Raw genomic sequence first — 23,331 nt, forward strand, 5'->3', positions numbered from 1 at the left:
TTTACCACAGGCCTCAAAACCCATTTTGTATTTCATTTCCCACAACCTCCCACTCCCTGAAGACTGGTAACCCTTATCTAGAGGCATTGTTTAAAAAAAAAAAAACAAAAAAACAAACAAAACCAAAAAACCCAAAAGTGGTATACTGCTATACATACAAGTGCATACTCTACTTTCTTTAAATATTTTGTTATTGTTAGTTTTCAAGAATACTGTCATAGTGTAAAGTTACACTATGTGAATATGTCATAATGTCTCCAACTTTTCTCTTACTGCTGTGTATGTGTATATGTGGGGTGGTGTGTGTGTGTGTGTGTGTGTGTGTATGTGTGTGTGTATCTGTATCTATATCTACATATATCTTGGGGGAGAGGGTGCACATCCATGAGTGTACATGTGCATATGGAGGCCAGAGTTTGATGTCTGGTGTTGTCCTCAATTACTCTCAATCATTTTATTTTTCGAGACAGGGTCTCTCTGTGTTAACCTTGGCTGTCCTGGACTCTGCTTTGTAGACCAGGCTGGCCTCGAACTCACAACAATCTGCCTCCCGAGTGCTGGAAATAAAGGCGTGCGCTACCACACCCGACTCAACCTTATTTTTTAAAACCAGGGCTGTGGTGTTTGGATGAGAACAGCCTCCATAGTCTCCCATATTTGAATGTTTGGTTCCCAGTTGGTGGAGCTGTTTGGGAAGGATTAGGAGGTGTGGCCTTGTTGGAGAGGTGTGTCACTGTGGGTGGGCTTTGATTTTTTTTTGGTGGTGGTGGGGAACATTGAGACAGGGTTTGTTTCTTTGTGTAGCCTTGGCTGTTCTGGAACTCACTCTGTAGACCAGACTGATCTTAGATTCAGTGATCTGCCTGCCTCCGTCTCCCGAGTGCTGGATTAAAGGCATGCGCCACCACGCCTGGATGGGCTTTGATGTTTTAAGAGCCCACTCCAGGCCCACTCTCACGCTTTCTGCCTCCTGCTTGTGGATCAGAATGTGAGCGCTCAGCTACTGCGCCAGCGCATGCCTGCCTGCCTGCCTGCCACCATGCTCCCCACTATGATGGTCATGGACTCACCCTCTGAAACTGTAAGTAAACCCCCAATTAAATGCTTTCTTTTATCCACTGGGCCATCTCTTAAACCCCTAAATGTTTTCTTTTGTAGGTTTCCATGGTCATAGCATCTCATCACAGCAAAAGGATAGTAACTGGGTCCTCATTGATTCAGCTAGGCTAAGTGGCCAGCAAGCTCCTGGGGCCTGCCTATTTCTACAGCCCCCTCACCAGCACTGAGATCACAGATAGATGCCACTATAACCCACGTTTTTAATGTGAGTTCTGAGGGAGAGAATTCAGGTCCTTCTGATCCAGCTCCCCAGCATGTGTGTGCATATGTGCATAAGTGCACATACACACACACACACACACACACACACACACACATACACGCACACACACACACACACATACACACACACATACACGCGCGCGCACACACACACACATACACACACACACACACACACACACACACACACACTTTCTTTTTCTTGTTTTGAGGCTTTTGTACCACGTATCACACTGTGGTGATAGCCTTGCTCGCTTCTCTTTGACAGCTCGTCCTCTTGTCTTCCTTTTATTGATTGATGGAAAATGGAATTGCCAGGGAGAAAGGTGTGAGCCTTCCAGAGGCTTTGGCACACATTGCCAAATTCCTCTGCAGACAGTTTGCACCACCCTGCCCTCCAGGTGGGACAGGAAAATATTGCTGTCATAGCAGGATCACCAGCCATCTGTGTCGCTAGCATCTGGCACAACAGTGCCCGGGAAGGCTTACTGTCACTTTCCTGCCAGCATCAACTATTATTTTAGAACCATAGCCGATTTGGTAGGCTGAATTTAACTCACACGTGAACTTATTGTGGCTGCACTTAAAACACGTTTATCAGTCTCCTGGACTCCTGTGAAATTGTCTGCTATGCCCCCTCCTTCCATTCTGTGTTTACATGTGATTAAAAAAAAAAAACAACTTGATTTCTCAGAGCTTCTGTGTATTATTTTGGTCACACCTGTACCAAGTCTCTCCCCAGGATGGTTCACGTCACTGGCTCATCAAAGGAACCAAGGGAACACTACAATTGGGGGACGATGAGGAGCCCCACTATAATATAAGAAAGCTGGAACAAACCCCTAATGGACCCCGATGTAAAGGAAGACATGTCCTGGGTTCTGCTGGAGGCTCATATAAACTGTTTCACTCATGGAAAAGCCTCGGTTTCCAATTGCATCTTAAAATTTATTGACGGCCATTGGGGGAGACAGCAGCTAGGTGCGAGCAATCATTTTGTGCCTTCTCTGTGGGCCTACTGTGTGCCCAGCACTGGTCTGTGTTTTATTTCACTTAGTCATTGTGATAGCCAGCAAAGTTGGATTCTCCGCCCTTCTTTTAAGGAGAGAGAGCTGGAGTCTGGAGGTGCCATGTGACCGCCCAGGACCCCACTGTTCAGGGGACGAGGGGAATTAAGAGTTTTAGAGTTGCAGTCCGCTCCAAGGCTTGGGCTCTTCCCTCCTGGAGGCACTCTGTCCCTGGGGCCCCTGAGGACAGGCTGCCATTACAGGCTCATCTGTACTCCAGTTGCTGGTCATGCAAGCATCCATAGGTTGTACATGCATCCACCGCCATGTTTAAGTAGATGTCATTTGAGCTGGAAGGCTGCTGCGTTTGGTTGGTAACAAGGTGTGATGCCTACGGTTTCTCTTGTGGGAGGCTGCCTGTGGCATGCCACGTTCTTAAGAGTCTTAAAGAGGCGCCACTGCAGGAGAGGGTGGCAGTGTTAGCTGGGGGCATAGTGTGAGCCTTTGGATGCCAGCTCAGGCCCGAAACTCAGAGACGAAGGCTCCACTAAGCCAAGCCTTTGAAATGAAGCCGGCTTTCCTTTGGAAGCTATTTCTTACACATTAAAAGATCTTGCTGGCGTGGCCGCCCTGGAATCACAAGGGAAAAGCTCCCTGAAGGAGGTGGGCAGTCTGAAACCCACGGACATCAGTCTTCCTTTCCCTGATGGGTGAGTGGGCATTACAGCTCGGTGGGACCTCCCCAGAACTGCCGGCTTCATCTCCACCCCCTCTAGGCCCGGAGTCCACTCAAAAGCGTGCAGTCATTCTCAGAGTGTAATAGAAGAGAGAAATAAAAGATCAGCCCCACCCACCCCTTTCCCCAGCGCTCTTTCTTGGAGAAAAGAAAAATAAACCTGTTATCAGAGCGTTCAGTTTTGAACCCCTCATGTATTTCACTTCAGGGTAACTCTCCAACCCAGAAACGCAAAGATGGTGAAAAAGCCACAAGGTCCCAGCACGTGCCAGTGCTCCCTGAGGACCAGGGTGGCAGCCGCAGCTCTTACCTGCTCCCAGGAGTGCTGGTGCCGTTGCTGACAGCTGTGGTCTCTGTCTGCTTCTCTGCCCAGACGCTCTTGGGCTGTGCATTTCTGGGCTGACTGTCAGTCTCCCCAGATTTGGCCTCCTCTTCCTTGATAAAATCTTTGGTACTTGTGATGCTGAAAGGTGCAAAAGTTTTTCAATAACTTCTTTTTTTTTTTTTTAAACAGACAAACACTTTCTGTATTAAAAAAAAAATTACCAAAGAAGGTGGTGTGTTTGTGGGGGTTGGGGGTGGGTGGGATTGGAGGGTTAAAAGCATCGAGCCAAGAGTTCAGAGAAGAGAGGAGTAATCTAGTCTGACCCCTTCGTAGCCATGAAAGCTTTGGCACATCTCTCCAAGCCTCAGTTTCCCTACCGGGAATATGAAAATATTATGACTACTTCATAAGGCTTCATAAAAATCTGTGATTCCTGCAGCAAGGAGTACAAGGGAATTTTTCTTTTATCACTTAAAGGAAAAAAAAAAAAAGATTGATGTGTATGCATATGGGCCTTTGAGGTGCCCATGGAGGCCAGGAGGAGGTGCCAGATGCCTAGGAACTGGGGTTACAGTTTGTAAGCCACTTGATGTGGTTGCTGGGAATCGAACTTGTGTCCTCTGGGAGGTCATCAAGTGCTCTTAACAGCCGAGCCATCTCTCCGGCTCCTCTTTCCTTTTTACTATGAAGCTTCTGTCTTCCTATTCATAGGTGCTGCTGCTGTTGAGGAGGCTCTCAGGGATACAAAATGGTTACACTGCCCCCAGAACTCAACAGGGTCTGAGACATATTTTGAAGGGGTGCATCTCTACCTACTTAGCATCAAACATGACCTGTAAGAAGGTTCTGAGCACATGCCCACCCACCTCATGGAAGAGGGTGACTCCGCCCGCCCCCCCCCCCCCATGGACCAAGTCCCCAGGGGACACTTTCTCATAATTCTCACTTGGAAGCAGGCTTCTAATTGGCATGAATGACTGCACATGCATTTCGGGTGGCTGCACATGTATCCAACATTAGTGCACGTGAGTGTGGGAGGAGTTTATTTTCCAAGCATCTCCACAAGTTCTTGGGCTCACACAGCAGTTAAATCATCAACAGCTGCACTACATCCCCCAAGGGAATTTTCCTGGCTCATCCCCGTTTTTGAAGACTCGGATAGTTCACAAATAGATGTAGCCAGCAGGCAGCACAGGGGTGAGGCTGGGACAGACCCCTGGCTGGTGTGCGAGCGCCCAGGCTTTCTTGGCACGTGAGGACAACTGGATTTACGTTCCTGAGTGTAGTCTGTGGTTACAGGAATAGTTTCCACGCAGACTCAGGAAGGCATGAGAATTCTCCTTCGCATCCTCTGAGACCCAACTGAATCCAGTGATATGGCCAACTCATTTCTGACCGGCCCCAGGAGAAGGTGGTGGTGGGTCTATGCCTCAAGGCAGAGAGGGGGTATTGCCCCCTCAGGGAACTTCCTGGAGAACAGAGCTGATGGTGGCACTGGGTCAACTTAGGGCAAATAGATGCTGTGGCTGTAGCCAGAGAGGGGGAGGAAAAGTTCCCTAGAAACGAGAGCGTGTCCCTTGGAGAGCGTGGGGGGTGTGATGACACTTGATGTCTCTAAGAGGGGGGTGGGAAGGGAAGGGTGGTGCGAGGGAGGATGCGCTGCCACTGGTAGAGTGTCTCAGCATCCGGAGTTGTGCTGGAGTTGTGCTGACTGAAGCCAGAGGCTCCTCCCTCACCAGAGGGCCTGTCCCTCTTTTCAGCCCTTGGAGATCAAGATCTGCTTCTCACCTCTCAGCCAACAGAGGCAGAAGCTGTGGCATTCTTTTAATTATGACCGGCGGATCTGGGCCCAGGCATCCTGCTCAAACTGTGGCACCAGCCAAGGACAATACGTGCAGTAAACTTCGAACCCCTACCCAGATCTAGCCGATGGACAGGACATTCTCCACAGTGGAGTGGAGAATAGGGACTGACTTTCACATGAACTCTGGTTCCCCATATTTGACCACGTCCCCTGGATGGGGAGACCTGGTGGCACTCAGAGGAAGGATAGCAGGCTACCAAGAAGAGACCTGATACCCTATGAGCATATACAGGGGGAGGAGGTCCCCCTCAGTCACAGTCATAGGGGAGGGGAGTAGGGGGGAAAGCAAGAGGGAGGAAGGAATGGGAAGATACAAGGGATGGAATAACAATTGAGATGTAATATGAATAAATTAATAAATATATCTATATATAAAGAATGAAAATGTAAGTAAACTGTAAACTATTTGACAATGACACTAAAATGAAAAGAATTGTAAAGAAACACACACACAAAAGTTTGCTTAAAACTGTAATGGTTATCGTGTGTGTGTGTGTGTGTGTGTGTGTGTGTGTGTGTGTGTGTGTGTATGTGTGTCTGTGTGTCTGTATTCTTAAACACCGAGGAAGAGACAGAACTGAAGCAAGGGGCAGGCCTGGGCACAGGCCAAGTCCAGTAGGTAGGTTGGGACCTGGCCCAAGGTCCTGGAGAGCTTTCTTTGTGCTTGTCAGCAGAAGAGTTGGCCATCCTCTACATCCTGGGAGAGAGAACGCCACGCAGCCCTGACCCCCTCGCTTGCTCCATCCACATCGCTCTGGGGATTGAGCCTTCTTTCCACAGGGCCGTTCCTCCCCAGCCAGCATCAACCCAAGATCCTTCAAGGTCTGGCTTTCTGTTTACCAAGTGCTTTGATTCTACCTGTTCTAGAGCCCTTATTCCTGGGTTTGAATAATCTGTAATATTTAAATATTGGAAACTTCCTTAATTTTTTTCTCTTTCAGTAGACTGTAGATTCCTTAAGGAAACCGGTCTTAGCCAGCCTGCATGCTGCATGTTATGGTCCAAGACTAATGGCAATTGCCTAGATGACTGGCAAGGCTTAAGAAGACACCTTCAGCCCAAACTATGGAGAATTTTAAGATTAGAATTAATATTTTTTCTTTTTTTTTTTTCCCCAAGACAGGATTTCTCTTTGTAGCCTTGGGCTGTCCTAGACTCACTTTGTAGACCAGGCTGGCCTCGAACTCATAGCAATCCACCTGCCTCTCGAGTGCTGAGATTACAGGTATGCGCCACCACACCCAGTTCTAGAATTAATTTTTAAATTAAAAGCACTCATTGATCAGAAAGCTTTTTTTTTTTCTTCTAAACTCTGGGCATCGGATCTCTTAAGCGATTTCCCAAACAATTTTTTTTTGAATTCTTTTTTTTTTTTTTGTTTTTTGAGACAGGGTCTCTCTGTGTAGCCTTGGCAGTCCTGGACTCACTTTGTAGACCAGGCTGGCCTCGAACTCACAGCGATCCGCCTGCCTCTGCCTCCCGAGTGCTGGGATTAAAGGCGTGCACCACCACGCCCGGCTTTTTTTTTGAATTCTTAACAAACTAAAGTAATGAAGCTGATCATCTGGGCCTGGAGAGACGATCAGTGGTTAAGGATACTAACTGCTCTTGCAGAGGATCTGGGTCTGGTTTCCAGCACCCACGTTAGGAACCTCACAACCATGTGTAACTCGGGTTTCAGGGAATTGACACCTTTTCTGGCCTTTGTGGACAACACCTACATACACATGGTATGCAGCACGCACGCACGCATGCACGTGTGTGTGCACACACACACACACACACACACACACACACACACGACTGAACACCTAGAGGTTGCTTTACCAGGCCTACTGGTGAGAAGCCCAGCACTGTTAGCAGAGGCAGTTTGAACCTCATTTTCTGTAGCTGTACAATGGGATTCTTCTTGTCACGTTTAGCAATAGTATACATACATGGCCTGACTCAGTATCCGGTGCCTGTTAGCTTCTAAACCTGGCGGATGTTTCATTCGTAAAGCATGAAATACCTCTACTAGTGGTAAATTGGAAGCTATTTCCACAAGAGCGCTGAAACTCGCTGCTACAGAGGTTGCACAGGTTAATAGTTTACTCAGCAGCTGTCGCTCCTGTGTGGTTTGTGTTGATTTCTCTCCTACACGCTTCTTGTTAAAAAAAAAAAAAATCCAAAAGGCAAATAGCAACTCCTTTTATTATAATTTGGCCATATGTTAATTTGGGGGGTTCACAAGGATGACCTTCAGGGCTATGGTCTAAGATGGCTGCACTGTGGACCTCTGCCTTGAGATCTGGGAGAAAGCAAACTCACGGGAGATGTCTTCTCTGCCACATGTACTTATGGTCGCAAAGGAAGTGAGCTCAACAATACGTCTGTGTACACAGATTTAAGAGTTCCAGATGCCATGTGGACCACGTTTTTATGTGAGCAGACTGCTGGGACCTTTTTAGCAGGGGCCTCATGACAGCACGGTGCATGCGTTAATCATGGAGGAAATCTAAGCCACAGATAGTTCTCCTGGGGGGCGGGCCTTCCTCATGATGGCAAAGAGGAGAAGTTGTTTGCCAAGGAACTCTGTGTCTTGTCTGCCAGTTGATTTGGGGAAGCATTGTCGTTTGTTCTGGACAATATACAGCCCATGCCTTCTTCCTGAGTCCAAGCATCCAGGAGCCCAGAAACCAAACAGCTGTTATGCAAAAGGTTTCCGCCTTATTTTTTGTTTGTTTGTTTGTTTGTTTTTTGTTTTGATACTGCCGGGGAATTGTCATGGGTAACAACAGTTCATAATTCGATCAGGAAAGGGAAAAAGTAGAAGTCCCATATTTATACAAGACCCTGACAACTGAGAATCAAGTCCTTTCAAGTGGCCATGTCGAGGCCAGGCACCTGAGAACTGTCGACTTCCTCTCGCCTTGTCTGCTGTACACAGACACTGCTTGTCGGGCACACTGAAAACAACCCGAGAGAGGAAGATAGATTTCTGAACCTCTGTCTCTCCCGCTCCTCCCTTCACTGCTATCCCTGGTGCCCACGAGGGGCCAAGATTCCATCACCAGACGCCTCTTCGGAAAGCTCATTGCTCCGTTTGGCTCATGGGAAGAATTACAGCTTTGCTGCACGCGCCGAAGTCGCCTGGGTTTAATAGGCAGCTTTCTGTACAGCACAAATAATAGGTCGTGTCTATTTGCCTATTTGAGTGTGCTAGAAGTGTGTGCTGTCTCACATACCCAGAGGAGATTTTAATTAAAGCCTAATTATGTACCATAAATATGTTTTATTTTGGAACTCGGGAGGTGGGGTTTTTTGATTTTAGCAAATGCAAAGCCTAATAAGTAGGCAGGAAAGAGAACCATAAATACCAACTGCGCCCTTTAATTCATCCCTCCTCAGCATGGTCCTGCCTGGATTTTTTTCAGTTTCAGCCTGTGTGCTTTCAGAGCCGCTGGCCTGGCATCACCCTCTCAGGGTAGCCTTGGCCAAGGGTATCATCAGACCAGACCCAGAAGAGCCTGTCGGTGTGTGAAGGTGACGTTCCAAAGAGTGTCCGACGCGAAGGTTCAGAAACCAGAGGCATCGCCAGAGACAATGGGATTTTATTGGTCGTTCATTCCTTTATCATTAGTAGATGCTCATCTCAAGGAAAGTGTCAGTGCGGGCTTCCTCCTCCTGCCCCCTGCACTCACACCCCCTGGGGTTGCTCTGGCTTTAGCTCCTGTCCACCTGCCTTCTGCTCTCCCCCTGTCCCTGACTCTTCTGTGCTGTGTGCCTTGCTGGGGGTGACTTACCACACGAGGTAAATTTTACTGGGCCTTCTGGGGCCTGGTAGGCACAGCACAGGGGTCTCGGCTGGAGTCGGTTGGGAGACAGGGAAGTAGCAGAGGGACGCTGGAGACCCGATCAAGGGGCTTGGCTGGCCTGAGGGCGGGCTGGTAAAGGTGGGGAAGACGATGGGAGGGTGGGAATGGGAGGGGCCCTGGACCCCTTGGGCGGCAGGTGGAACTAGAGGCAGGAGGAGACAGCAGTAACTGGTGTTGGGCTGCAGGACTGGGGAGAAAGCAAAGACGGAGCAGTAAGGGGAATATTCAACACAGAACAGGGGGTGCTCGCTGCTGTCACCTGCACAAAAGAAAGAGAGCAATCAGGAAGCAGCACTCACGGGAAAAGGACATTTTTAAAAAAAAAAGTCTGTGAATGAATGAAAACTCCAGAAAAAAGGAGGTTCTTTTGGGGTGGGAGTGATGTGTCTGGTGTCACAGGTACAATTGGACCTGGCCTCCTGCCCAGAAGGCATCTTGCTCAGGTTTGAGTCATACAGGAGTGAGCCATTCAAAGTGGTAATCACCTTCAAACCATTCCCAGGCAGTGGGTTCACGCGGCCCTGGCAGATGTAGGCAAGCGCTTCCCAGGCAAGCTCCTCAGAGTGTCCCGAGGCAGCCGTGTGGAAGCTTCTGCTGTGTTCTCATCTCCCACAGCCAGCCAAACGGGCTGCTCTGGCAGCAACAGATGGTGGCCTGCAGGGTCTCCCTTCCAGAAAGTTCTCTCCCCTGGCTCTCCAGCTGCCCGCCCCTGGTAGGAGGCTGTGGTCATGCCCTAACCTGGCCTTTCTGCTGCACAGGGTTAGCTGGGGAAAGGAGAGAGAGAGGCGGAGAGATCCTGGTGGGATCACAAGGACAGAAAAGAACCAGAGGATGGGCGGAAGGCAGGTGGACCAGAGAGGGAGCCAAGTGAAATTAATGACTTGTTCACTAACCTCTCACTCTAACTGCCAACCTCACCGGAGGCGGCGTGTGTGTGCCTGGTGGCATCAGGGTTCAGAGTGACTCCCTCATGTCTGCCACCAGCCAGCTAGGTCACCTTGAATCAATGGCTTATATTCTCAGAGCCTGTTCCCTCATCTACAGGCCAAGGCAGGCGGTTTGTGCTGTCTGTAGCCTTGCTCCTCTCTAGACTAGCCTTGTGAACACTGCACGGGGCTGTCTTAGAGATACAGTCTTAGCTCACTCACACTCAGGCAAACAGTAAGTTTTAGTGGTTGGTGAGCCGGCCTGGGAGAAGGGTGCCTAATCCTCTGCCACGGGACTCCTCTGTGCACTTTGCTCAGGACAGTATAGAGCCTTCTGCTTCCTGACCGTCAAATGGTCCTAGGGTTTCCATTAGAGCCCCCTAAAGGTCTGCATGTTAATAGTTCAGGGCTCAGGATGGCGCTACTTGGAGGCAGAGCCTTGTAGGAGGTCCTTGGGTCAATGGAACTATGTTCTTAAAGGGGGATTGTGGGACCCTGGTCCCTTCCTCTTTTGCTTTCAGACCATGAGGTAGCAGTTCTGTCCCCAACACCTACGCCTACCACGATGTTGCGACCTCACCGAAGGCCCCAAAGCAACGGGTCCACATAACCTTGGGTTGAAACCTCAAAAACTATGAACCAAAATAAAACTTTGTAAACTTAAAAAAATGCATCGTGTGTGTGTGTGTGTGTGTGTGTGTGTGTGTGTGTGTGTGTGTAGGTCAGAGAACAACTTGCAGGAGTCAGTTTTCTCCTTCCACCACGTGGGTCCTGGGGACCGAACACAGGTCATCAGGCTTGGTGGCAAGTGTTCTTTTCCCCACTGAGCCAACTCACCGGCCCCCCAAATAAATGTTTTGTAAGTCAGCCACCTCCGGTATTTCATTAGAACGATGTGAAGCTAACAGCGGGATCTCCGTGAAGTAACTCCCCAAAGAGTCTTATCCCCAGACAACTTTGTGAAACGCTGCAGCTAAAATCAGTTCTGATTCTAAAATGAAGGATGAAAACTGTAACCATCTGACAGAAAACATCACCGACAGCTGAGGGTCTCAGTTCAGTAAAGGCTCAGGAGTGTCCGGTTAGGGAGGATTCAAATCCATGTTGTCCACGCCTAAGCGTCTATTGGAGCAGTTGGTAATTCTCACGTTTTTCTCTACGCATAGTTGCCTTCTGTCATCCTTCGGCTGGCCTCTGCCACTTGCTCCCTAAGGTCCTTGGGTCCCAGTCCACAGGCTTCCTGATCTTTCCACGTCGCTGTCCAGGCTCCACCTTGTGAAGATGACATCACAGAATGGTACCTCTTCTCTCTTTGCTTCCTGAGGTGTGGCGAGGCCACCTGCACTGTCTCGCTTTTCCTGGATGGATATTTGAGTTCTTCTTGATTTCTCTTTTTCTTCTGATCCACACAACTGGCTCACCAAGTTCTCCCAGGCTTACATCCTTAAACATTCCAACCCCTCTGTCCTACTTTCATTTCTGTTGCCATGATAAAACATCCTGAAACGACTCGGGGGGAGGGGTACGTTTTGGCTCACACATCGAGGCGGGTGATAGCATCATCACCGTCAAGAGCAGAGAGAGATGAATGCGCGTACGCTCACTTGGTGCTTGCGTGTGCTCAGCTTGGCGTCACTCTCTCATCATTTGGGACCTAATGCCTAGGGAATGGTGCCTCTCAGAGGGGGCTAGTGTTCCTACGTCAAGACAGCGCCCCCCACCCGCAGACACACCTACAGGTTGACCTGACCCAGACAAGCCCTCACTGAGACTCTTCCCGGGAAATTCAAGGTTGTGCCAAGCTGACAGCTGATTCATCTCTTCCCTTTCTCTAAGTATTTGTTGGAGGTAAAGCCATTCTCCTGTACCACTGACTGGGTCTCTCGGCTGCATCTGGCTTCCCTTCATCTGACTGTCTCTTCCTTATAGCTACTGACAGTGTGAAGCTCACTGGGCTGGCTGTAGTATTCCTAAAGGTGCTGCACAAACAGGTGACGTCACTGACAAACCAACATACTTACAGCTTTTTATAACTAAGTCATCCTGCCTCTCACATCTCAAGCGAGTTTCTTTGGCCAAGCGGTGTTCTCACAGAGCTACCCACCCTAGAACCACAGGCCCCTAGAACTACTAGGAGTCGGCTTCCTAAGCTGGGGAACTACTGGGGACCAACATTTCCCCCAAGGTGCAGCCAATACCCATCAACTGAACCCTCGTCTCCAACTGGTAAAGTGGGCAATGCTGCAGCCCCATCTTACTGATGAGGGCACTGGGGTCAGGGGGGTTGCTAGCTTGACATTTGTAGGGCTCTAAAGGTAGAGCTGGCATTCTGAGCCATGATGTCACTACAGTCAGCAAGAACGGGCTGAGAATTAAGATGCTTTCCAAAAAGCCGGGAGGATTCATTTATATCGTTTGTTTGTTTGTTTGTTTGTTTGTTTTCTGGCTTACACAGACAGCTTGGAGACTTGTCGGGCATCAGCTGCACTTGCTGAGAAACCCATTAGCCTTGGCCTTTCTGAGAAAATCTTCAATAGCATTTACTTGCAAGGCAAATTATGAAGATTTCGGATTTGCCCTGAGATTCCTCTTCCACACTGCTCTTTAAATAAACATTTCCTAATCCAAAAGCAACCACAGCTATTTTAGACTTTTATCTTTTAAAACCTGAATTCACCGCTTTCGCTGAGTTTTACAAGAACAGGTCTTCAAGATAAGCCACGGTAAGGCGCACTGGGTCTCACGCCTCCTATCCCTCTGAATCTGGCAATGACGGCCGGGGAACTTAATAATAAGTGTGGAGCGTTTCCGAACACTTGGCTTTGTTTTAAAGGGCAAGCTTTTGGAAGCAGGTTCCCAGGACCGCATCCAGATGCCTTTTCCTGGAGCGTGATTAGAGGAGGCTCTGCTCAGGCTCCAGGTGGAAACGGTTCAGTGGCTGCAGGAGCACAAGCTCCGGAACCATCGCGTCACAGTGACCTCTGGGTGCCTCGAGACGTCCAGGGGAGGACACGCAGCTCCTTTCCAAGCCAGGCTAGGACTGGGGAAGGTCTCGGGGACAGATGGGTCTTGGAAGCCCCACAGTCTCTCCGTGGGCCCTGTGTGCCCCTGGGCTTCTGGGGTCTGCCGATCGCTGTGTCTCATACAGTTCTGAACTGTTGTGCAGCCCTGCCAGGCTTATATCCCACTCTACGCCAGGGGTCACCTTGAAGGAGAACTGTTGAATCCAGTGCACATCAGTCCCAGCTGCGTCCTGACACATGCCTAAGCCCTGCGTGTCTTGCTGGAGATAATGGGTCTCTCTAGCTTGAGCAACGAAGGCTGATTAGCCATCTTTCCCTATTCGGCTTTTTTTTTTTTTTTTTTTTTTGCTATGAGAGTTCAGAATGTTGTAAAAGTGTATGTGAGAGATTAAATTTTTCTTCTTTTAGATTTATCTATTTTTATGTGTTTGAGTCTTTCATCAGCGCATATATATATACACACATGTGCATGTATATATGTGTACCGTGGGCATGTCTGGTGTCCAGCGAGGCCAGAAGTGGGCATTGGAGCCCCTGGAACTGACGTTGTGGATGATTGTGAGGCACTGTGTGGGTGCTGGCTATCAGAGCCAAGTCCTCTGCAAGAGTAACAAGTGCTTTTAACCACTGGGCCATCTCTCCAGCCCCCTGTGAGAGAGTTTTGAAGATAGACCTCAATGTTCGTGAAGAAAATAAATGTATAGAGGGAAGGAGAGGGTGAACGTTAGGCATAGAAAATGAAGTTTTTGAGTCTTCTGTGCTAGATGACGTAATGCTACAATCTGTTGAGTGGTCAGCACTGGTTAACAGCTGAGCATGTATTTATCACTGAGTTTTTACTCCTTTTTTTTTTTTCGAGACAGGGTTTCTCTGTGTAGCCTTGGCTGTCCTGGACTTGCTTTGTAGACCAGGCTGGCCTCGAACTCACAGTTGTCCACCTGCCTCTGCCTCCCGAGTGCTGGGATTGAAGGTGTGTGCCACCACCCCCGCCTCTAAGTTTTTACACTTTACTCAGCATGCAGGTTCTGTTTCTACCTCTGGTCCCTCTATTTTATAGGTGACAAAACTGAGGAACAGAGAAGCGTCTTGCCAAAAGACCTATGGTGAGTAAGAAGTGGGGGCCCGGGTGAGAGTTCGGCACTGGATCTCCAAAGCACTGTTGCGGGAGCAGCGGTTACCACTGTCCCGAGAGGGCTGAGGAGCGGCACTGGGCCAGCTAGTCCAGGAACAGCTGTGTGAACAGATGACCTCCTTTGGACAGCCTGTGGTGAGCAGTGAGCGTGTGGCATCTTCTCTGTGAGGTAACTGTGGAGGGCACAGAGTGGCCTAAGACGGCCAGCAGCCATGTCTGAGTTTCTAGGTGCGGCTCACATACAGCAAGACGCTATGACATAGGTTGTCACAACACCGAGTTAGGGGAAAGCCAGACAAATTCTCAAGGTACATTTCTCATTTGGGGGGAAAGCCTGGTATAACACAGCATGGGAGGACGCTAACCTGGAAGGCAGCTGTGTCCCACGTTTCCACCATCCTTAAGTCGCATGTGGAAATTAGATTGGGTGACATTATGCCAACTTTGGCTCACCCCTACATTCTTTGGAAATGTGAAACAGGAAACTGGACCTAGGCTGGTGAGTTGGATGAGCTAATGCGGGAACCAAATCCTCTTCTCTGTCACAGCAGGTGTTTATCTGAATTAAAGGATGCAACCACCACCGGTCCCTAGCTCACATTTTTTCTTCAGCAGATGCAGCTTAAATCTTTAAGCTTTCACTTTGTTAATTAGGAATTGCAAGAGTTACCACTCATTAAACCAATGATTCCTGGGCCACCAGTGACTTGTTTTTAATCTAACTTTCTTTTTCTCCTCATCCACTTCTTGAGACCAGGCCTTACTATGTAACCCAGGCTGGTCTTGAACTCGTGATCCTCCGACTTCAGCCTCCAGAGTTCTGAGATTACAGGTGCGTGTACACTGCACCCAGTCTTACCTTCTTTCTCCTCTCCTGTCCCTCCCCCTTTAACCTGGGGCCTTGTGACATTAAGCAAGCGCTCTGCCATGGGGGGGGGGTCAGGGGGGGACACATCTCAGCTTGCCGTATCCTCTTACTCCATGGTACTGATATTCACCTCCAAGGCCACTGTGCTTTCTGGGCAGCCAAGCCCCATTGAGCTCATAGCTCATAGCTCAATGGGTCTGGGTGCTGCCTAGGATGATAAAGACAGTGGCTTGAACATGCATTTGCTAAGTCAAATCTCCTGTTTGGTGAAAAAGCTATCCTTCCATCAACTTGGATCTCTTGCCTAAATCTTGGTGGGGTTTAGTCTGATAAATCCTACAGATTGATGTTTTATGGAATGGAGAGTGAATCGACTCCCCGTTTGTCAGTGTTGTGAGTTCAGAGCTTGCTCGGTCTGAAAAACCATCCGTATAATTAATCAATAAACAAAATCATGGTGTAGACCTCAGAGGCTCATTTCTAATGACTTTTATCCACAGATGACAAAGCAAACAGCTACCAGGTTTTTAGTGAGAAGGCTAGCTATCACACTGGGTGGATGGAGTTGTATAATTTGAGTTTTACCCTCAGAGTATAGCAATTAAAACCCAACCTCAACTTGTATCTGCAGTGTGACCTCACCTGCTCTACTCTGGCCTTAAGATAGTTGAACTAAAAACCTAAATCCTACTAAGAGTCTTTCAAATGAGAAACCAACTTGGACCATATTGTCCTATGTCCACCGTCCTATGTCCGTCGTCCTATGTCCGTCGTCCTATGTCCACCGTCCTATGTCGATCCTCGTCATGTCGTTGTCATCACCCCGCCTCCCCACACCCCCCACCATGAAATAAGGAGCAGAAGTGTTGACGCTTTGCCTGAAGGGACAACATTTCAGGAGTCGATTGGTCTTGACTTCATTAAAGCAAGAAAACGTTAATCTGAGTGAAAGGTGCCATCCTCTACAAATGCATCCGGACAGGCCGTAGCAGGCGGGCGGGTGCATGACAGCAGCTATTTAGGATTAGGAAGACACTGTGATTGGGATTTTAATGAATCGCATGGTGTTTGCTATTTACGAATTCTTCAGCAGTTAAGTTTGGATCCTTTCCCAGGAGGCAGACCTTTCCGCCTAGTTACCCTAATTTATGTGCGGTTCCCAGAGGACACACTTTTGTCTCACAGATGTTGGCTTTGATGGGACGAGCCTGAGGCACTTTAAACTTTCCCTGCATTTGAGCCTCTCGCCTTCCCGAAGCTGAAGACTGCCCTTTGCTTCAAAGGCAGCACAAGAGTGAATTATCTACCAAATCACACAAAAGGGAGGATTTGTCAAGTTCTCTTTCTCCCTGAGAAGACAACCCGGGACCAGAGGACTTTATTACTCTTGCTCTCGGCTGTAAATTATGTCATCCAGATGCCTTTGAAAGCTCCTCTTGGCTTAAAGTCATACAACTTGATACTTGGGGCCAAACGCCTTTATCGCCTGCTTCCCCAACCCCAGAACTCTGACAAAGATGAAAAGGCAGCTTTTGTAAGGAGGGGCACAGGAAGTGGAGAACTGGCCTGAAGACAGGGGAGTATAATCTACTGAGAAATTAATTTTGCTAGTTGTTCAGGTGCATTGGCCTTTCAAGACCTGTGTGCTGTGATGGCTGAGACGGGGGTGTTAGCTGTGGACGTCAGTAAGGAAGCCACTCACCTGGAGACGGTTTGCTGGGGCTCACTTTCTCCGGCTTCTTTGACGTCATGGTACTTTTGTGTTTCTGCTTGACAGGTGTTTGGTCAATGGCTGGAAGTCTGGGTTCACACTTCATCACAGATACTTTGGTAGATGATCTTGGTTCGCTTAAAGACTCCTCCTCACTGATGCTCTGTGGAAAATGCAAGAGGTATGAGTGTCAGAAGCAGGTGGTCACCTTTGCCAAGCACAGAAGCAGGGCAGGCAGGTGGAGGCCAGTGCCCCCCCCCCACCCCCCACCGCAACCGCTCACTCGGAGGCGTCTTGTATGTGCCCCTCTGCTCACTCTGTGGTCAGGGAAATTTTGATGGATTGCGAGTACCAGCTCTGACAGAACAGTGAAGCTAATGACTCTTATGTTGTAGGACATATTGAAGAGACTGCATTGCTGAGTCTGTTGTTGGAGCACATTATGACAAGAATACCATTCTGACCCTTAAATAATTTGATGACCAATAAATAGCTCATGCTCAAAGCTATATATGAAAGGAGGCACTTTCAAATCAATGCTTTTAAATTGTTTGCTGTTTGAGATTTGAACTGTTTTGAAGACGGGTGAAGGAAAATGTTCCTTATGCTAATTCATGTGCTTGACAACAAAAAAGGAAATTTAGATTGTTGAGTGGGGACTGAATACGCCAGGTCTCAGTTTCAATATCCCAAATTACTGCACAAGACAGATGGATCTGCTAAGAAGTCCTCTCCTGCCTATCTTCTGAAAAGAAGTCGGTATAAATCCACACAAGGACAAGTCACAATAAAGCATCTCAACCCAGGCATGCAGATGCAATAAAAATTATCCAAGCATTCAACAGTTTTACACTTTGCCACGCTAATCATCATCAGAGAGATGATGCAGCCGGTTATAAGTGACAGTCAGGACTCTGGCCTCCAAGGGTGATTTAAGTTACAGCCTTGGGGCTTCAGCTAGCACACAAGCTGAAATCCTAAGGGTTTCCCTCCACCCGCTTTGGGGTTTAGGGAGGCTCTAGAAATTTCTCTGAAAATGTGGCCCTTCATAGGCATGCATCCTTGGCACCTCCCCAGTTCATATTGATCTTGCTGACAGCGGTGGCGTTTTCATTTCACCGGCTCCTGACTCAGGAAAATACACCGAATAGCTTTGAATTATTGGGCTCAACGTAAGACAAACGGAACTCTAAAAAAAATGTCTCCTCATCAGTCTTCTGGGGAGAAGTCTATATGTCCACAGGTGGACAGATGATTATTTTTCCATGAGGACAAATCTTATTTTTAAATGTAGGTTTTGGATACAGCCTTCAAACAAATAATTATTGTTGCTCCATCCGTTTGTGGAAAACAGACCACCCTCAGATAAAGGGAGAGACACAAGAGAAGACACAATGAATCTACTGTTGTCCCGTTCTCCCTTTCAATTCTGTGACTTTAATAGACATCTTTGAAAATGATTCTGAAATGTCAAAGATGAATCATGAGGTCACTTCTGAGCATGAGATGAGTTCTCTATTCTCAGCAAAGTGGGTGTTTGGCAAATTTTAGTTCTGATGCTGGAGACTGTCCTTGCGGGTGGGTACGGGGAGCCAGAGGAATGGGTCTGGATCCCCAGAAAAGTAGCAGGGAGCCTGGGGCAGAATTTCTTCCTCAAACTGCCTGCGGGCCAGAAGTCCACTCACCCCAGGCCTTGTACTTTAGCCTGTAATTTCTAGCCTACAGCAAAGACAGCACTAGTGGCTCCAGCTAAGGCTTGGCACCTTTACTGCAGCCGACATTAGCAGACCCACACTTACGAAACTCCTTGCTGGCCCATGCAGTAGGGCGTGGTGAAGGGCTCTTTAAGGGCGGCTGTTAAGCCTGTCCATCTGTCCTTCACCCATCACTGGGCTTCCATTCTCCAGTAGCTCTGAGGAGGTGACATAAGGTTTGGCCAGCTAACCTGCCACGCATGGGGCTGTGCTGCCCGGCCTGGACGCTCCCTCCTCTGCTCTCTGGTCCCACTGCCTTTACTGCCAAGTGCACATCATTCTTCCGAGCCCAGAAACTGCCCCTAGGGTGAAGGCCCCACAGCAAGGCCTGTGCTACCCAGAGGACACTGGGACATTGGTAGACCCTGTGTTCCTCTTGCCTCACTGAGCATCTCAAACTTGTCACTTCAGCATTTTTAAAAATGTCCTTTTCAGTCTTTGCTGATGACCCCTCGCACCTCTAGCCACTCCCATGCATAAAAACCTGCTGCCACCGTGCAGGGAAGGGTCAGCCTTCCTGACACAGTGTAAGAGGCTAGTGTGTGTGACATTTAAAACTCTGGGGGCTCTGGGGACAGTGACCATGTGACACGGGGGAAGTTTATTATGGCTTATTAGCTATTATTTTTCCATCCCTTGGGTTTCCTCATCTGTGAACAGCAGCACCTACATTTATTTGGTGGGCTCCTGACGGTCAGGTGAGGTAAGGCACGCGCGTAGACATAACCATGTCACTGTATCCGTGTACCAGTGTGCCGTGTCGGCTTCCATGCTTGGTCCTTGACTCTCTGCCACTTCCAGAATTAGCTAGCTGACTGCTGGATGTTGGCTGCTGCATCAGGACCAAACCTGAAGGCCAGTGAGAACATTCCCACTGGACGGATGCCTCCCAGCCTCAGACTTGTGAACGGAGGGGAGGGGCAGTTCCCATGCGCACTCTGTGTCTTCTACAGACCACATAGTGTATGACCATCATGCTAGCCCACCAAGACTCATCCAGTCGTAAGAAAATATGGTCAAAGTTTTTTTTTTCCAGATAGCAAAGTTCTAATAGGAAATATTTAACATCTGGAGATTATCGAGTTAACACTAATGATATTTTTATGTAAAGTGGAGTTCAGAACGGTCTTTTCCTGTTGTAATTTTGAAGTTTACAGTTTCCATTTCTCCCCCATATGGTCCTAAGTTGAGGTGTCACATGAGGGTGGAGGCAGCGGCTCGCTGCTGTACTCTTCTGGGGTAGAAAACCAGCTCTGTCTTTCAAAGTTAAAGCTTGAGTTACTGAAAAGGCCAAACACACACTGCAACAAAAACCCAGCCTGCGCGAAAGTACAGTTTAACATCGAGAGCTTGATGTATGTCCTGATAAAGCTGTGTTAACTCAAGTACATTTACTGACAAATTATTCTTTTCCGAAGTATTATTAATTGTGGATTTAAGGCTTTCCAAGGAACCCTCAACTTGCTCTTCTGGCATCACACATAATAGACTGTAGATTACAGCAGCACTTTCTGAAGTCCAGAGAAGGGCTCACAACGGGACTTGGTTAATTAGGGAAGGTCAATGCCAGGCAATGGGGAACAACTTAGTAATGTAACAGGTTTTTGCTTGGTTATCTTTCCCTCCTTCCTCCCTTCCCCGTACTGGGCTGGGGGTTCAACCCAGAGCTTCTGCATTCTAGCCAGGCGGCTCTACTACCGACTTACACCCCAGTCCTAACTTAGCAACATGTTGAAGGGTTCAAGTCAGAGCTCCTGGAAGGTGGAGACACCAGGACAGGAGAGGAATGGGAAGACATTACCCCCCCGGGAAGGCAAGAGGGACAAGAAGCCCAGACCTGGTGTTACTGGACAAGAAATAAGGTGACACAGAGGATCAGAAGATTTGTAGACTCAAGCAGCCACGGATGGAAAAGCCTGGATGTTATTTTCCAACTCTTGCCTGATGGCTCCTTTTAAAGACCCAAGAAATTGGTTCTTACTTGTCCACCCCCTCGTCCCTCCCTGGAGCTGTGGGGCTGAGGGCTGACACATGTGCACCAAACCAGATTTTGCCACGTGCTAGTGACAGAGGGCTGAGCTCAGTGGATCTTATGACACAGAATAGATCAAGGCAGGACTTTCTGTGGGAGGGAGGAGGCAGAGGGCAGTTAGACTGGAGAGAGAGAGAGACAGAGAGACAGAGAGAGATTGTGTATCTATTACGCTGGGAATAAATTTAGTCTCCAGAGATTATGAAAAGCCGTGGTCAGGGCAATGAGCCTTGACAGTTGACAGGGACGACACAGGACGCTTGGCCAGGAGATTGCACAAATGAGTGTCTTCAGAGTGCTGGCCCTAAGGTCTACATCAAATTGTGCCTCATGCATAAAAACCATGTCTGGGAATCGCGGGTCACTTGGTATAAACAGACTTCTGGATGGGAATACAAACAGCCACATTCAAGCAAATATGAATGTGTTCTGTGTCGAATGCTGTTACAATATAAAGCTAATCCTTATCTTGTGCAGAATTTGATGACATTACTTGAATTTTTTAAAAACATTGAACCATAAGAAAGAATGTGGACTGTTGGTCTTTTGGAGGTTTCTTTGGGTTTTCATGTCACCCACTCAAATCAAACTGCTCCTTCAATTCATTTGTCCCTCAATTACAAACGTGGCTGCCAGTAGTGTTTGCTGGGTAAGAGCCGCATCTTATCCAGTGATGAGGAGACATCAGTCTCCATGTCAGCTCCCTGGTGCTTTCAGGAGTCATCTGGGCTGCTGTACGCAGAACCATCATGGCCTCTGTCCCTAGCCCTGGGCTCTGAGGACAGTGCTCTCCTGGCTGCAGCCTGCTCTCTGATGCTTCGAGCCTGCCCGGGTCCTGTCCAAGGCTCCGATCTGAGAGTAACAGTGTCCTGATTCAAGTCTTCCTGACATTTGACCACGGGGAGTGAAACGTCAAGATTTGCTTTGAGATTCCTACCCACCTGACACGGAACAGCCTCGGGGGAAGCTGTGAGTGGAAAGCTACTGAAATTACAACAGGACTTGTATTTATTTGTATATTGTATATTGGACGCATGCTATACATGCATATATATTTCTTTCTTTTCTCTCCTCTTTGTTTCCCTTTCCTTCCCTCCCATACTTCCTTCTCTTCTTTCTTTCTTCCTTCCCTCCCACCTTTCCTTCCGTTTTGACAGGTCTAGGCTGGCCTGGAATTGGCTATACACAGCAGTTTGGTTTTGAAATCAGAGATCTGCCTGACTCGGCCTCCCAAGGCTGTGTCACCACAGATAGCCAGGACTTTCTCCTTCTCTCTCTCTCTCTCTCTCTCTCTCTCTCTCTCTCTCTCTCTCCTCCTCCTCCTCCTCCTCCTCCTCTCTCCTCTCTCACCCCCCTCTCTCTCCCTCCCTCCCTCCCCCTCTCTGCCCACATGCCATAATGCCCACGGGGATGTCATGACAACTTTGTGGGTTGGTTTTCGCCTTCAACCTATACGTGGGCTCTGAGAATCAAGCTCGGGCCATCAGGTTTGTGTGGCAAGTGCCCTCACCAACTGAGCTATCTCTTGACCCCCTCAGTATTTCTTATAAAGCAAAATAACTATTTGCGAATTGCAGGAACTGTCCAGTTCACATGAACAGTGGCCATATATTTTCATCATGCTTTGAGTTTGTTTTGTTTTTAATTAAACATTTTTATGTACATATTTATATTGTTACACATATATACAATAAACTATAGCAAGAAGGACCATGACACAATAAGCAATTATATAAATGTTACATTCTTAGTGTTTTGGCTATTTGTATTTGACAGCCTTGAAGAAAACATCTTTCCTATCTTGGTGTGTTTAAAATTCTGAATGTAAATCAATCTCCATCAAATCTTGTCGTTGTCAACTTAAACACCTTCTAGACCTAAAAAACATCGTAACCCCTAAATAACTAAGCTTCATTGTAAAACTAAGCTACCTGGTCTTCAACCTCATCATAGACTTGAGAAGGAATTAAACTCAGTGCAGGTTAGTAGCTTTCTAAATGAGAAGATGGCAGAGACTGTTTGCTACTTGAATAGTCACCCAGCTTTGAGTGTGTGTGTGTGTGTGTGTGTGTGTGTGTGTGTATTGTGGGTCAGAGGGCAACTTTTCAGTTCCTCTCCTCCCACTCCGAGTTGCGGGGATTGCATTCAGGCTAGCAGCAAGCGCTTTCACCCGGGGAGATGGGCTCTGTATGGAATCGCAGTGGTGCAAGAGACTGGCCTGGAGTTGGGTGCTTCTCAGGTGTAGTTTTGCTATGATGTCTTGTATCAGCTAAGAGGAGCTTCTGGGCAACAAGGTGGACTCAGCCATCAAACGGAAGCGGCCCTCAAAGAATGCTCCCTACGTTGACAAAACATGGGAGGTGGCTGAGAGCAACACAGATGCCTGCTGGGTCTTTGCAAGGAGGCAGGAGTCTAACACCTTATAGCAAGGCTCAGAACAGCATGTGATCAGGTGATAAACTGTAAATAGTCACACCAAGTCTAAAGGCCATGGGGGGGGGCGGTAATTCTGAGCTGGGGTTCAAAGGCTGAGCAGGCTGCAGCTGGGCTGTAGGCACACGGAGGCAGGTGTGGATGAGAGCGGGGAAGGGGACGGCCATGGAAGGATTCCAGGGCCCTGAGCAGAGGGTAGAGGAGGAGGGTAGGGACAGATCTTAAGTAGATTGGAAATTCAAGCAGAGGTTTGGGAGTCAGTGCCATAGATTCCGGCCCATTGAGTCATTTCTGAATACAGAACAATGTTGGGTTTTATTCT

At 48.2% G+C, this 23,331-nt stretch overlaps 1 protein-coding gene across 4 annotated transcripts in view; it reads right to left on the reverse strand.

Annotated features, from left to right (window-relative positions):
• MARCHF10 (membrane associated ring-CH-type finger 10) overlaps window positions 1-23,331 on the reverse strand; it is a 98,758-nt gene that overhangs the window by 31,612 nt on the left and 43,815 nt on the right. For 3 of the 4 annotated variants that reach the window (XM_084748516.1, XM_084748514.1, XM_084748515.1), the window contains 2 exons: window positions 16,782-16,953; window positions 3,395-3,547 (listed from right to left, as the gene is read on the reverse strand). In XM_084748516.1, coding sequence (XP_084604642.1) covers window positions 3,395-3,547; window positions 16,782-16,953 — 325 coding nt within the window. Of the gene's footprint in view, window positions 1-3,394; window positions 3,548-8,854; window positions 9,390-16,781; window positions 16,954-23,331 lie in introns of those variants that run through there. The other variant, XM_084748517.1, reaches the window with a different exon arrangement.

This window comes from Acomys minous, assembly GCF_964271855.1.
Source record: "Acomys minous genome assembly, chromosome: 12".
NCBI lineage: Eukaryota > Metazoa > Chordata > Mammalia > Rodentia > Muridae > Acomys > Acomys minous.